This window comes from Lissotriton helveticus, chromosome 9 (genome assembly GCF_964261635.1).
Source record: "Lissotriton helveticus chromosome 9, aLisHel1.1, whole genome shotgun sequence".
NCBI classification, from domain to species: Eukaryota; Metazoa; Chordata; class Amphibia; order Caudata; family Salamandridae; genus Lissotriton; species Lissotriton helveticus.
In genome coordinates, this window is record NC_136070.1 from 272,082,340 (window position 1) to 272,098,632 (window position 16,293).

The following is a 16,293-nucleotide window of genomic DNA, read 5'->3' on the forward strand; positions in this document are numbered from 1 at the left end:
CAGGGGCTGATATGAAGGCGGTACAAGGCACAGAGTATTGGTTTCAAATACATATAAGGTCATACAGAGTGTGCTAGCAACAAGTGGAAAGGGCTGACAGTCAGCTAATTCTGGTGGACACATCTTGACAGTTACAAGTTGGAGACCGCTGTATGCTCAACTGAGCATGTGCAAAGCAAAGGAGACTAAACATATCTTGTCTCTAGGCAGATTTCAAGAGCAGTTGACAGGAAGGTAGGACAGAGCACATGGCATACAAAATGTCCGACAGAAATACAAAATGGATTCCGTAAACGGACAAGATTATCTCAAAATATAAGATGTCTTCTGCTAATGCTTAACCTAATCATTGCTAAATTACCACAAAGTTCTCTATATGTTTGCCTTGTATTACATTTTTTCTCACGTCTTTATTTTTACCTTGTTGTAGCTATGGAAGGCAAGAGGATATGTTCTTCTTATGTAGCTTTATGGACAGATAGAATGTTCGGTGCATTCCATGTTTTGCCATGAGTGGGGTAACATTTCAGTTCCATGCTGACTTACAATGACCATGATCGAGTTGTGCTTGTGATTAAGTTTCCATACTTTATTGTATTCCTTCATAACAGTGTGGTTATTTTACCAATATTCAGCATAACTAAAAGGGTGGCTATGGGATTTTGGACGGCACCTTGGTGACCGCATATAGACAAGGTTTACGAAGCAGCGGAGGGTAGGGCTGGAGTAGCTACAGAGGCCTCGTGTTGTGTTCCTAAAGATCAGTTCATCCTTCCTGCTCTCAGGCTTACTGTGTGCCTGCCTGCTTACTCTTCTCAAAGTACCCTTTGCTTTCTTACACACTTAAGGTGTCTTGAAACTAAAAGGATGCTGCTTGAACTCCTTTCCCTTAGTATAGAGTGCTGCAAGAGCACTAGTCTCCCAGGTATGCAAGACGTTGAGCTAACAACTCTTGGCCTCACCAAATTAGGGAAGCAGATGTGTGGGTATAGAGAGGGACTGAGGCACATAACTTGCCTACTTCAACAGCTGCTTTTCTCGCTTCCTCTTCTTGCAGAATGTATGCCTCTCTTTTTTTCCAATCATCCTTTACATGTTCGGTCTCCTACTATATATTTCCATGTGAAATCAGTGCATCTGTATTCGTTAAATACACAAAAGATTTTTGGAGGCTGCGTGTAGTAATTCTAACCACTGGCAATATCTTGGGGTAGCACTCCAACCCATCGTTCTTTTGCTCACCATTCCACCTCAGTTTGGACCCAGACATATGCAAATCAGACTTGACCCTGTTCCAATGGGAACAGTCAAGCTTGAAGAGCCAACCCAGGGCCTCCTTGAACTGGAGCACAAGCAACCCAGGACCAGTTTCACCCTAGTTATGGGATCATCAGCCGGGTACAGCATGGTTCCAGTGACACTGCGCATAGTAACAAGGGTTTGGGATGTGGCCCAGAGTAATTACAAGTGGCTGAGATTATTTCAAGCATTCCATCCTACACTTCACTTTTTTGTATACTTTAATTTGTCGCCCTAAGTGGGGCGGGCATGCCCAGGCGTGCATCCCGTGCACACTATCACTGGAACAAAGCTGTAACCAGCTGATGAGCCCATAACTATGGTGAAACAGGCCCTGAGTTGCGTGTGTTCCAGTTCAATGGAGGACCTGACTTGGCAGATTGGAGCAGGGTCTAGACTGATTTGCATTTAGCTGGGTCCCAACTGAGGTGATATGGTGTGCAAAATCACGATGGATTGGGAGGCGGCCTGGAGTAAATACCAGGGACTACGATTAATTCAAGCATTCCATGTATTATGACTTTTTTGCATTCTCCCATGTATTTGCTAAAGCATACAACTCCATCACAGTCTGCGGTGTACCTCCTGCCTTTATTTGTATACCCATTATTGTTCTGTGTAGGAAACAAGAATGATAACTAAGGGAGACCGATTGTTCACGTTTGAGGAGCTCACTCAGCTCACATTAAGAATGATACCAAGCATCTAAAAGTAAAACCAGATTTCTTTCAGGACTCATGGACTTTACTCTTGATAGCTTGGGACAGCTTACTCGTTTCCCTCATGGGTAAATCATGTGAATTTTGAACAACCGTAAAAAATATTTGGTACAAAATAAAAATGAAAAAAAGTCCAAACCTTTATAGTTAAAAAGAAAATACTATAATGATAAAAAATGGCAGCTTGGTGAGACAGGAAGTTGTAAACATCCTAAAACACAATTGTGCTAATGTAAGTGTGCCAAAGAGGTGGATTTCAGTAAACAGTACAATGCCGGGTATGTTTGCTGGCATTAGTTAAACAAGTATTTACAATGCAATGGTCTCGGCATTATTAAATAAAGGTAGAGCTATTGGCATTGCTCATGACTTTTTTTTTAAATCATAAATAAATGGCATTGTTATTTACAATGCCAATAGCTTAATCGTTAAATAAATGGCATTGTCATTTACAATGCCAATAGCGTAATCGCTCGCAAATGCATGACCTATTGCATTTACACCCACACACAAAGCCACCCACACAGTCATTCACATAGAGCCACCTACACAAAGCCACCCTCGCACAGACAGAGCCACCCACACAGAGCCACCTACAAAAAGCTATCAACACAGAGCCACACACACACACACACACACACACACACACACACACACACACACACACAGAGCCAAACACACACACACACACACACAGAGCCACACACACACACAGACACAGAGCCACACACACACACAGACACAGAGCCACACACACACAGAGCCACACACACACACACAACCACCATTCCCCAGTACTTGGTGGCTCCCCATCCCAGACGGTAATCCCTCTGACTTCTTACCAATAGGCCCAAATCTTAGTGTGTTCATTGTGGCAGCTTTTGGACTTGTAGATCAGTAGTTTGATAACTATGCAATGACCAATCCCTTCCTTAGGCCACTTCAGGAACCAACATCCAGAGTAATATGTCAACTTCTGGAGAGTGGCTCTTGTGGTATGTTGTGGTTATTGTATGTTGTGGTTATTGTTTTGCGCGTTATAAATTATTTTCAATCAATCATGATGACCAGATTTGGATATCACCTGTGACGTTTTGTGCTCAGTTCTGGGGGCCAACTCTGGCATTTTGCATCCAGTTTTGAGGGCTACCCTGAAGTACTGCCTTCAATTCTATGGACTACTTCTAGAATATTATCTCAAGATTCTGGGGGCCTTTTTGGCGTATCGGCACAACTTCTGGAGTCCATATTTTAAGTGCTTTTTTTAATTGTTAGTTTGGTTATCGATTGGTGAATGTGGGTGAGGTTGTGAGGATGTGTTAATTGGTGGATGCACAGGGAAGTAGGTGGATGGAGGAGTATGGATGAATGAGTGGGTAGCTGAACACAGCCCACACAGCTCTCACATAGATAATACCAGCAGCGAACAAGAACTGGCAAAGACAATAACGGCAGCAAACAAACACTGGCAAAGACAATAACGGCAGCAAAGAAACACAGGCAAAGGCAATACCAGCAGCGAACAAACACTGGCAAAGATAATACAATCAGGGGGGCAGGGGCACGAAAAACGGCACAATCAGGGGACAGAAGGCACGACAAACTGCACAATCGGGGCAGAAGGCAAGAAAAACGAGTGCACAGCTCGCATAGCTCACACAGCCCACACAGCCCACACATCCCACAGCCCACACAGCTCTCACAGCCCACACAGCCCACACAGCTCTCACAGCCCACACAGCCCACACAGCTCTCACAGCTCTCACAGCTCTCACAGCTCTCACAGCTCACAGCCCACACAGCCCACACAGCCCACACAGCTCTCACAGCTCTCACAGCCCACACAGCTCTCAGCCCACACAGCTCTCACAGCCCACACAGCTCTCACAGCCCTCACAGCTCTCACAGCCCTCACAGCTCTCACAGCCCTCACAGCTCTCACAGCCCACACAGCTCTCACAGCCCACACAGCTCTCACAGCCCACACAGCTCACAGCCCACACAGCTCTCACAGCCCACACAGCTCTCACAGCCCACACAGCCCTCACAGCCCACACAGCTCTCACAGCCCACACAGCTCTCACAGCCCACACAGCTCTCACAGCCCACACAGCTCTCACAGCCCACACAGCTCTCACAGCCCACACAGCTCTCACAGCCCACACAGCTCACAGCCCACACAGCTCTCATAGCCCACACAGCTCTGGCAAAGATAATACCAGCAGCAAACAAGTACTGGCAAAGACAATAATGGCAGCAAACAAACACTGGCAAGACAATAACGGCAGCAAAGAAAGACGGGCAAAGGCAATACCAGCAGCAAACAAACACTGGCAAATATAATACAATCAGGGGGGCAAGGGCACGAAAAACTGCACAATCAGGGGACAGAAGGTACGACAAACGGCACAATCAGGGGGCAGAAGGCAAGAAAAACGAGTGCAATCAGGGGGCAGAAGGCAAGAAAAAAACGAGTGCAATCAGGGGGCAGAAGGCAAGAAAAAACGAGTGCAATCAGGAGGCAGAAGGCAAGAAAACGAGCACAATCAGGGGAGCAGAGGCAAGAAAAATAGCACAATTCGTCCGGAGGGATGAGGCGAGCAGGGGACGGAAGGTGGGCTGCAGGCGGATGGCGAAACAACAGGGGAAGGAGAGGCGCACGGAGGTAGAGAGGGAGAAACTTTTCAACGTGAAAAGGACATATCACCACTGTATGACATCCGCTGGAGCGGAAGCAGCCATCTTAGTAAACAGAACCACTAGGCCACATATCTTCTGACTGCATGCAAGATTTAGGCACCGCCGCAGGCATACACCGAGCAAAAAAACTCACACCGAGCCGAAGTAAAATCATTAACAGCCCCACCGACAGGCTAATGATTCTGCGGACGTGGCAAAGCATGGATGGGCCTACAGAACGACAACGAGACACTAGGAGACCTACCCACCCCCAACAGGCCCCAAAGACAAGTAGACTGTAAAAGACCTCCCTGTCTGCATTGTCCCCAGTGAGAGCGAGACAAAGGCAAGGCAGCAATTAACCTAACAGACACACTAATGTGCGCCCGTCATCCCTGGACGAGTTAGGTTTGACTTAACATCAAAAAAGGCAAATATTTACAACTGGTTATGTCAGACTCCTATCCTCTGTGGAAATCAAGCTTCGTCGTCTGGCGGATGCAGGTAAAAATACTGTACCACGCGTGGCTGTCTCGTGGAGCTTAAATTAACATAAGTGTGTAACTGACCCCCGAGAGGAGATGCCAGCAGCCTCGTTCGCTTGCACGTTATTCCGATTCTGTTCTGTACCAGCAAAAACTTTTTTTTTTTTTTTTACACAATGCGGACAGAATCTGCAAAAAAGCGTTGATAAAGCTAAAGGACTATTTATTTATTTATTTATTTATTGTGATTTATATAGCGCACTGTAACCCAGAGGTCTCTAAGCGCTTTGTTAGGGTCAGCTAAACAATCAAGAGGATGCATCAGATTCCGATTAGCAGCCGTCCCACGCTTGCTGGAAAAGCACAGTTTTTAATTTCTTACGGAAGGGCATTAGGTTTGTCTCATTACGAAGTTCCAGCGGTAATTTGTTCCACATGGCTGGCAGAGTATGTGAAAAAGCACGCCCACCCACCGTGGTCAGTCTGCAACAGACAACATCAATTGTATTTGCGAATTCTTTCAAGTACTATGGGCAGATCCTAACCCTTAAGGCATTGTGCTGTTCAAAGAAATATCATGTTCAGTGGGGAAAGTTAGGCACGTTCAGCGTGACAGTCATTGAAATTGTTTAACTAATCTTATTTTGTATATAGCAGTAAACATCAGTCTGTTCATTATGGAAACTGCATACATACTGCAGTCTGTATTCATTCACGTATCGTTCAGATAATTATGGTGGCTGCAACTTTATTATAATTTAAAAAATGTTTCCCTGCAGAGGCCCAAACTTTACAACAGGTCTTAAGAATAAAGGAAATGCCATTTTTGGCAAATCTTTCTCTACTAGCCTAACAAATAAGTAAAACCAGAGAGGGCACATGCGGTGGGCAGCGTTTCCAAAACGAAATCGAAATGTAAACTTGTACGTGTGAGGCTTGTAACAATGATGATGCAAACAGTGGGGTTGGTTAGACTCTGCCCGTGCCAGCGATTCTCTGGCCCCCACACAGCCTGCACCCGATGGAGCATCTGACCTCACAAGGGGCTGCCATGGAAACCAGCAGGACCAGCGTCTACGAGTGGGGAACAGATTCAGTGCCAGATAAGCAAGAAGACATTCCGTCGTAAAGAGCGCGCGGGGTGCAAAGCGGAGTCACGGGGATGTGAACCCTGGGATGCATTACTACACTGTACTCATCACTCAGCACTAGAGCGCCGCTCCCACACCCCTGTGTCTTAATCCTACACGGATTACATCTGTCTTTCGCCCTTTTGGCAGATGTTTACATATCTCCTCGAAGTGACATTTTGCCAAAAAGCGTTGGCAAAGCCAGTAGGTCCAGGCAATGGAATGCAATGTTACTATGACCGTACGTGCCATACAAACATTACGAATGTCAACGCCTGAGGAGAGTTAACCCCCTCTCTCGGGTGAACCCTGGATGCTCAGCTGGAAGATTACAAATTTTATCAATCTTGGAAACCAGATGGGGTTTTGCCTTACAACATGTGGGTGTGTATGTGGTAGGGGATCACAGAAAAACAGATTGCATCGTGAAAAACTCCAAGGGCACAAACTAATATAAAACCACATGCATATGTTGACACACAAAAATTGATACAACGGCACACGCCAAAACACAATTGCGGAATCGCAGACGCACAAAAACACACAACCACCCACCTTCAGCCCCCATTTGCATGCACGTTCTTGCTTTTCATTAATCCCTCAGATTCTCACTGTCCCTAGGTCCTGTTCACAAAAGCATTTTGTAGTAAGGGAGTAGTATTCCAGTAGTACTACTTTACGTACCTACAAACACTATTCACATAGCTCCACAAATGCTGTTTATAAGTCTCCAACTGGACATTCAGGGCGGCGGAGGAGGGCAGCCAGCGCCGCCGGAGGACGCCGCTTTATGTATGCAGCACAAAAGGGGGTGGTGATGGACGGAGCATCTGAACCAATCAAACACTCACACCCAGTCAAAAGATCTGGGTTTGATCCATCACCGTTCTTTAGCCCACTCTGCCACCCCAGTTCAGACATGGCTATATTCAAATCAGTCTGACCCTGTGCCTCATGGGAACAGTCCAGCCCGAACTGCCAAGTCATGCCTTCCCTGGACCGGAAACAAGCTTCCGAGGACCGGTTTCTGGAATTCCAGCCGTCTTCAGCCCGGCTTGCTTGAATCCAGTGGCAAAGTGAGCAAGGGACTCACGTCTGAGCATACCCTGCCACACTTATGGCGGCCAAAAGCGGCACAAAAGGGGGTGGTGATGGGCGGAGCATCTGAACCAATCAAACACTCACACCCAGTCAAAAGATCTGGGTTTGATCCATCACCGTTCTTTAGCCCACTCTGCCACCCCAGTTCAGACACGGCTATATGCAAATCAGTCTGACCCTGTGCCTCATGAGAACAGTCCAGCCCGAACTGCCAAGCCATGCCTTCCCTAGACCGTAAACAAGCTTCCGAGGACCGGTTTCTGGCATTAAAGCCGCCTTCAGCCCGGCTTGCTTGTATCCAGTGGCAAAGTGAGCAAGGTACTCACGTCTGAGCATACCCTGCCACACTTATGGCGGCCAAAAGCGGTACAAAAGGGGGTGGTGATGGACGAAGCATCTGAACCTATCAAACACTCACACCCAGTCAAAAGATCTGGGTTTGATCCATCACCCTTCTTTAGCCCACTCTGCCACCCCAGTTCAGACATGGCTATATGCAAATCAGTCTGACCGTGTGCCTCATGGGAACAGGCCAGCCCGAACTGCCAAGCAATGCCAACCGGTCCTCGGAAGCTTGTTTCCGGTCCAGGGAAGGCATGGCTTGGCAGTTCAGGCTTGACTGTTCCCAAGAGGCACAGGGTCAGACTGATTTGCATATAGCCATGTCTGAACTGGGGTGGCAGAGTGGGCTAAAGAACGGTGATGGATCAAACCCAGAGATCTTTTGACTGGGTGTGAGTGTTTGATTGGCTCAGATGCTCCGTCCATCACCCCCCCCCCTTTTGTACCGCTTTATGTATGCAGCCAACAGTTAGGAACCTTACCTGGGGGCAGAAGGCAGGAACGAGGAAGCCCGAGTTTGTGCCTCCGACGCCTGGAGCTCGGAACTGGAGGAGGGAGAGCGCAGGGCAGCCAGCGCCGCTGGAGGACGCCGCTTCCTGAGGCGAGGGAGTCCGCGCTGTACTCGTGCGTCTCGGCGAGGGAGGGCGGCAGGAGCCTCGGCGAAGAGAGACCGGCTAACTGGGGAAAGGCAGCGCGGGGCGAGCACCAGTGGAGCTGGGGAAGAAGTGTGGCTGAGGAGGGGAACTGCGCAGGCTGGGAGAAAGAAAGAGGAGAGAGAACAGCTGGCAGGCAGGAAACAAAATGGCGGCCGCAACTCCGAATAATTTTTGGATTCGGGGCGTGGCTTAAATGTGGAAAGAACAGCACGAACACGCCCCCTCAATCCGAAAGAGACGGAGCTTCTTTGGAGGGACGCCTCTCTCCTCCAATGGCTGGCCTCCGTTTAGGAAGCCAGCCAATCGAGGAGAGACAAGGAGAGAGGCGGGTTTAAAGCACCCACTGAAAGACATTAATTCTCCGACTTCCGGCTGACAAGCCAGCCGTCGGTCCGAGACCTAAAAAGTGGACTTCTAAGCAATACACACTCTTACCCATAAATATTTTGTCACAGCCTATCTGCTAACTGGGATTTTATATTCATATTTCCTTCAGAAATATTATTGTGGGCACAATTTACATTAAGTGGCTGGCCCTAGCTGTTACAGGGCTTACTTACAGCTGTCGTATTGAATAGTATGTTTATTTACTGTTGAAGTACCATTTCCACATTGAGGCCCAAATCTGAAAGAAACCGGTTAGTTAGATTACTTACCTTAGAATATCCCCAGGCGTCAGACTGGATCCGGAAAGTTTTGCGTAGCAGTACCCTTGCGCGTCGGTAGGCGTTTTCCGCGTCCGTCGTTGGCGCCATGATGATGTCGTTGGAGTACTTAGACGTCGCCCACGCGCACTGACGTTAGGTCTTCTTTTTTCCGCGCCGGCAAGCGCAGATCCGGAAAAAGCAGTACTTTAGTCATTTTTAGACTAACTTTTTCGATCCTTTTTGATCTATCTTCAAGTCTTTACGACTCTCGGTACCGTTAGGGATGCCCGGGTTCAAGCCCTGTACGGATTGCCACCAGCTGACACTCTCACTCTCTCCCTCTCCCTCTCCCTCTTCCTCTTTCTCTCTCTCTTTCTCTCTCTCTCTCTCTCTCTCTCTCTCTCTTTTTCTCTCTCTCTCTCTTTTTCTCTCTCTTTTTCTCTCTCTCTCTCTCTTTCTCTCTCTCTCTCTCTCTTTTTCTCTCTCTCTCTCTTTTTCTCTCTCTCTCTCTTTTTCTCTCTCTTTTTCTCTCTCTCTCTCTTTTTCTCGCTCTCTTTTTCTCTCTCTCTCTTTCTCTCTCTCTCTTTCTCTCTCTCTCTCTCTCTCTCTCTCTCTCTCTCTCTCTCTCTCTCTCTCTCTCTCTCTCTCTCTCTCTCTCTCTCTCTCTCTCTTTTTCTCTCTCTCTCTCTCCCCCCCCCCTCTGCAGGTGCCGTGGCCTGCTCCATACCCGCTGGTCCCTGGGCAGAACGTGACGCCGGAGGAGATCGAAGCCTACTTCATGGCCATGAGGTCGCCCTCTCCTCCGTCGTGTTCTGCGGCGCCTTCGGGTCCTGCGGTCCCGGCTGGGAGTCCAAGCAGGCCGGGTGCTTCGGCCCCGGCGACTTCGGTCCTGGCGCCGCAGGGCCCTGCTGGATACGGGTCGCTGCTGGTCGACCTTACGACCCCACCGGCGTCGACCCAATGGTGTTGCCCCCGGCGCCGTCCCTGGTCCTCCCCTCGATCAGGATCCGGAGTCGGACCGGCGTCGCTCGACGCCACATTCAACGCCGGCTGAAGAGCAATTCTTCTTTAATCCGGCTCCATCCTTTGAACCTGATTTTCGGGAGATGGAGGACAAGGGTGACTGGGAGGGGTCTGAGGACCCTCTGACACGGGAGTGTCAGTCATTTCAGGACTGGACAGATGAGCTAGGGGGCGCCAGTGGTCTCGACACCTCGCTTGACACTGGCTTTGTCTCCCCTCCTACCGTGGCTACGGAGGAGGGGGCTGCTTACGACCAAGTCCTTGGGCCTGTCGGGCCAGCGTCCGCCATCTTCTGCCTTTCGCTCCTTTCGTGGCCAAGGAAGGGGCGCCCCCATTCACGTCCTGCCAGCCACGGGCAGCAGTCTAACATCTAGCGCGGCAGCTGACGTGGTAACCGCCGTGGTGCCGCCAGGGGACAACGGCGAGGCCAGTCCACATCTACCCCTGCAGCATCCGCCTCGAAGCCCTCCTAGTCCGAGCTTTCAGGCCGAATTGACGCCAGTGGGGGGCAGGGTCCGCCATCACCTCCTCTACTGGCGCACCATCACTTTGGACAGGTGGGTGCTGCAAATCGTCCGAAGGGGCTACTCCCTCCCCTTCGAGGTGATCCCTCCAGCCATGCCATCGCAGTACCGCCGCGTGTCGGGGGATCACTTGCAACTTCTGCAAGAGGAAGTATCGGCCCTCTTGGCCAAGGGGGCCATCAAGCGCGTTCCTGGGCCAGGAGTAGGGTGTGGTTGCTATTCCCACTACTTTCTGGTTCCCAAGAAGGGCAAAGGGGGCCTACGCCCTATCTTGGACCTGCGGAACGTCAACAGCTTCCTCCGGAAGGAGAGGTTTAAGATGCTGACACTGGCTCAGGTCTTAGCTGCCCTGGACCCATGAGACTGGATAGTAGCGTTGGACTTGCAGGACGTGTATTTCCACATCCCCGTCCTTCCGGCCCACCGGCGCTACCTGCGGTTCACGATAGGCCACGAGCACTTTCAGTTTAACGTGCTCCCCTTCGGCCTTACCAGCGCCCCACGGGTGTTCACGAAAGTGATGGCGGTGGTCGCAGCTCATCTGCACAGGTTAGGGGTTTCAGTCTTCCCCCTACCTCGACGACTGGTTGTTGAAGGCGGGCTCGCCCCAGACAGTCGTCCTCCACCTCCAGACTACGGCCGACCTCCTGCACTTGCTGGGGTTTTCCATCAATGTGCCGAAGTCACACCTGTGTCCCTCTAAAAGGCTCCTCCTCATCGGAGCGGTTCTGGATTCGGCGCAGTTTCGAGTTTATCCTCCCGAACAGCGGGTTTGGGATATTCAGGCTCTGATTCCGATCTTTCAGCCTTTATCCCGGGTCTCGGTCAGGTTGATGCTGCTGCTTCTGGGGCTGATGGCCTCCTGCATCCTTCTGGTGCATCACGCCAGGTGGCGGATGTGGGCTCTGCAGTGGGACCTAAAGTTTCAGTGGGCCCAGCATCAGGGCAACCTGTCCGACCATGTCCTGATCTCGGAGGGCACTGCGAGACAGTTGCAGTGGTGGCTCACGGACCGCGATTGGGTCAGTGGCAGATCCCTCTCCCTACCCCAACCGGAGCACGTAGTCGTGACAAATGTGTCCCTCCTGGGCTGGAGGGGGCCACACGGGAGAGGCGGAGATCGGAGGCCTCTGGTCTCCGGCGGAGTCCCAGCTCCTCCACATCAACCTTCTGGAGCTGCGGGCGATCCGGCTTGCACTGAAGGCATTCCTTCCCTCTGTCTGGGGAAGTGTAGTGCAGATGTTCACAGACAACACCACCGCCATGTACTGCAACAAAAAGGGCGGGGTTGGGTCGTGGACCCTTTGCCAGGAGGCTCTGCGCCTCTGGCAATGGCTGGAACACCAGGGCGTCAACCTGGTGGTTCAACACCTGGCAGGTTCCTTGAACGCCAGGGCGGACGAACTCCGCCGCCGGTGCATGATGGATCCCGAATGGCATCTGAACTCGGACGTGGCGCAGGGTCTCTTTCGGCAGTGGGGAGAGCCTTGGTTGGATCTATTCGCCACAGAAGAGAACGCGCAATGGCATCAGTTCTGCGCGTTGGAATTTCCAAGACGGCACTCGCTCGGAGACTCTTTTCGTCGCGAGTGGAGTTGCGGTCTGTTGTACGCCTTTCTGCCTATACCACTTCTGCCCAGAGTGCTGAAGAAGATCAGGCGCGACCGGGCCCAAGTCATCCTTGTGGCTCCGGACTAGGCACGGAGATACTGGTATCCCGAGCTACTCTGCATGTCAGTCAATCCCCCGATTCGTCTGCCTCTTCAGGAGGACCTTCTGTCACAGCTGCAGGGGACGGTCCTCCACCCGAACCTGTCCAGCCCCCACCTCCATGCGTGGAGACTGACCAGCGGCCGTTGAGGCCATTTGACTTGCCTCCTGAAGTCTGTAATGTCATTCTGGCAGCCAGGCGTCCCTCCACAAAGTCGGTATACGCCTGCAGGTGGAATAGATTTGTGGCATGGTGCACAGCAAAGGCTGTGGATCCCCTTTCTGCCCCTCTTTCAGAGGTTCTCCTCTTTCTTCTTGCTCTTGCCCAGCAGGGCTCTGCTCTGGGCACTATCAAAGGCTACCTCTCTGTTCCATTTCCACCTTCTTAAGGCTACCTGATCAGCCTTCTCTGTTCAAGTCCCCTGTTGTAAATAGGTTCTTGAAGGGCATCACTCACATGTTTCCTCCTGTCCCTTTGGTGATGCCTCAGTGGGACTTGATTCTTGTTCTGACCTATTTGATGTGCGCTCCCTTTGAGCCACTTCACAATTATCCTCTCCGTCTTCTTACTCTTAAGACTGCATTCCTGGTTGCCATCACCTCTGCCAGGAGGGTGAGTGAGCTCCAGGCTCTTTCTTCTAAGCCTCCTTTCCTTTCTGTCCATCCGGACAAAGTTGTTTTAAAAACACGTCCCTCTTTCCTGCCCAAGGTTGTTACAGCCTTCCACATCGGGCAGTCCATCACCTTGCCCACCTTCTTTCCGCCTCCGCACCCCTCAAAAGAGGAAGAGAGGCTCCACCGTCTGGACCCAAAATGTGCGCTCTCATTCTATTTGGACCGCACAACCCAGTTCCGGGTGGACGACCAGCTCTTTGTTGGTTACGTGGGAGCTAAAAAGGGACGGGCGGTGCACAAGCGGACCATTTCTCGATGGGTCGTTTTGTGCATTAAGGCCTTCTATTCCCTGGCTAAGAAGGAGCCTCCGGTGGGGCTGCGTGCCCACTCCACTCGGGCCACGGCGGCTACTACTGTCCTGGGTCGGGTAGTCCCCTTGTAGGACAGCCGTCAGGCAGCTACGTGGGCCTCGCTGCACACATTCGCTAGACACTACTGCCTGGACAGCCAAGTCCGGAGTGACTACTTCTTTGGCCGTTCTGTTCTCCAGGACTTTCTGGTGTGATTTTGGTTCGCAGACCCACCACCGTGGTTGGTATTGCTGGGGTATCTATTCTAATGTAAGGAATCTAACACCAACCTGTTTCTTTCAGATGCACAAGTTACTTACCTTCGGTAACGATATATCTGTAAGAAACAGTAGTTAGTGTTAGATTCCTTACCGCCCCACCCATCCTCCCCGTTCTTCGAACCGATATCTAGGGTTAAGGTTCTTCCCTTTGAGGGCCCTAGTTTCATGGCACCAGTGTCTGTTTTTATCATAGCTCTGCGTTTCTGGCGCGGAAAAGCTGTGTATAAGAACTGAAGTCAGCGCGCGAGGGCCGCGTTCAAGTACTCCGTCATCACGGCGCCGACGGACGGGGAGCCGCGGACGACGCCTACCGACGCGCAAGTGTACTGCTACGCAAAACTTTCCGGATTGATTCAGACGCCTGGGAATATTCTAAGGTAAGGAATCTAACACTAACTACTGTTTTTTACAGATATATCGTTACCGAAGGTAAGTAACTTGTGCTTCATTTTGTGGCATGGCTACTTGTAATATTTAACAACAAGGGGTGGTGATGGACAGAGTTTCTGAATTAAGCAGAATACTCTCACCCAGTCAAGAGATCAGGGCTAGATCCAACACCGTTTTTTTAGCTCACTGCACCATCCCAGTTCAGAACCTGGCTATATGCAAATTAGTCTGTTCCTGTCCCAGTGCATGATGGGAACAGGGCAAACCAAACTACCAAGCCAATTCTTACACTGGGAAGGAAACAAGCTTCCCCCTTTTCTGAATCGTTTTTGGCCACTATAGGTGTGGCAGGGTATACTCAGACATGAGTCCCTTGCTCACTGCTCCATCAGGATCCAAGCAAGCCGGGCCGACGAGGCTGAAATGCCAGAAACCGGTCCCCAGAAGCTTGTATCCTTTCTGGTGAAAAATTGGCTTGGTAGTTTGGTCTGCCCTGTTCCCATGATGCACTGGGCCAGGGACAGACTAATTTGCATATAGCCAGGTTCTGAGCTGGGATGGGGCAGTGAGCTAAATAACGGTGATGGATCAAGCCCTGATCTTTGGACTGGGTAAAGGTGGTCTGCTTAATTCAGACACTCTGTTCATCACCACCCCCTTTTCTGAATGGCTACTTGTAAGACATTTCGTGTGGTTTTTTTTCATTCCAGGTTATGGGGTCTTGCTATGCTCTGGATGTGAAATTGATATCTTAAAAAACTACATGCACAGGGTTTGCGCACTTTGCTATGGATTTTAACACAAGTCAACTAAGCCATTTAGTGTTTTCTTAACAATTGCCATGTTTTATCAGAATTGATGCACGCTGTGACGGCTGGTAAGCACAGCTCATACGGAAAGAGTGTGAGCAATTCAAGTTCATAACCCTAAAGTCAAATGCAAGCTTGCAGAAAAGAGTGTCTTTTGTACCGTTGGTACATGCAAAGCGATTATTGCAGTGCCTGGAATGTTACGAAAACCTTTTACTATGCTTTGTTCCGAATTAAGTGATTTCATGTAATCCACGTTTCTGCGTGGTCAATAACTGCATTTGTTTTTTTGCAGGGCATTATGCAGTGATTACCTTGATGTTTCACGACAAAGGTGGAGAAACTGAACTGAAATTGGAAGGGGTGGGAGTCCCTTCCAGCGAGGAGGCCATGACCAAGGAAGGCTGGAGGCGGCACTACTTTGAAGCCATTAAACAGACATTTGGATATGGGGCGCGATTATTTTAAAGGCTTGAATTATGGCACTTTTTTAGCCTGAAAAGCAAGTTCTCTATGTGTACTGAGATTTATTTAACTTGTCCTAAGTTTTTTTTCCATCCTTTGCTTTGTTTTTTTGCGGTTTTGGTTTCTTAAGGAGGAAGGATGCTCTGGATAGATGCCCTTCAGACAGAGTGTTTGTTTGGATATCATTCACAGGCCAGACACACTTGGCACCCCAGATGACGGGAAAGTGATATGTGGACTTATTTTAACTGGTCCCAAATTCATCTCTAGGAATTATTTCTTCATTTCAGTCAATTTTTTGACAGACGTAATGTGTGGAAACGTCAGATTTTGTAGTGTTTTCACCACAGAATTTGTACATGGGGTAATCTTGAATTATGAGGAAAGGACCTACCAATTTGACAGCATTACAGGATTCAAGTGTCCACAACCTTAGCTGCCAGTTCATTGACTGCAGCAGGGAACACAAGTGCATCGTAACGTTTTAAAAATAAACTATTTCTGCAATGCCTCTCCTGTATGTGTCTGATGTTTTGAATCATTAGGAAGCCGTATACAAGATTGAAACCTGTATAAGCAACTGCTTGGAAGTCAAATTCCACCAATACGCAGCACAACAAAACAAGGCTTTGTGGAACTTTCAGATCATAGGAGTGGGCTACTCTTATTTTTGTATTATAGATTATAATTGAATACCATGGCTGCAAGAAAGTAGAACCATGAGTGAATGTACCCAAAGGTTTTTCAGACTTGACACTTTCATTGCAATACATTTCTGTTCCCAAACTATTGACATGGATGCATTTGCCAATATGGTTCTCTGCAGAATTAAAGCAGCTTGATATTTCAGTACAACAGGATATCCCTTTAACTAGCACAGAAGTATTGTTTGGGATTAAGTGGATCTGATGATTATGTGGGCGGTCCCCTGGCAGCATATAGTCATTAAACTGAAGTTTCACATTGATTGATTACCTTTTGTTAGATGTTCCTCAAAGAATGGCCGTTAGTCTCAATGTGTTCCAGTCTATATTAGCTTAATGGTTCTCCTGTGTGGGGGTCTTAGTA

At 49.5% G+C, this 16,293-nt stretch overlaps 1 protein-coding gene across 1 annotated transcript in view; it reads left to right on the top strand.

Annotated features, from left to right (window-relative positions):
* The window catches only part of AHSA1 (activator of HSP90 ATPase activity 1), a 132,636-nt gene extending 116,900 nt beyond the window's left edge, over positions 1-15,736 (top strand). Inside the window, exon 9 of the mRNA XM_078659970.1 lies at positions 15,056-15,736. Coding sequence (XP_078516096.1) covers positions 15,056-15,228 — 173 coding nt within the window. The 3' untranslated portion in view covers positions 15,229-15,736. The remainder of the gene's footprint in view (positions 1-15,055) is intronic.
* The last annotated feature ends 557 nt before the right edge of the window (positions 15,737-16,293 follow it).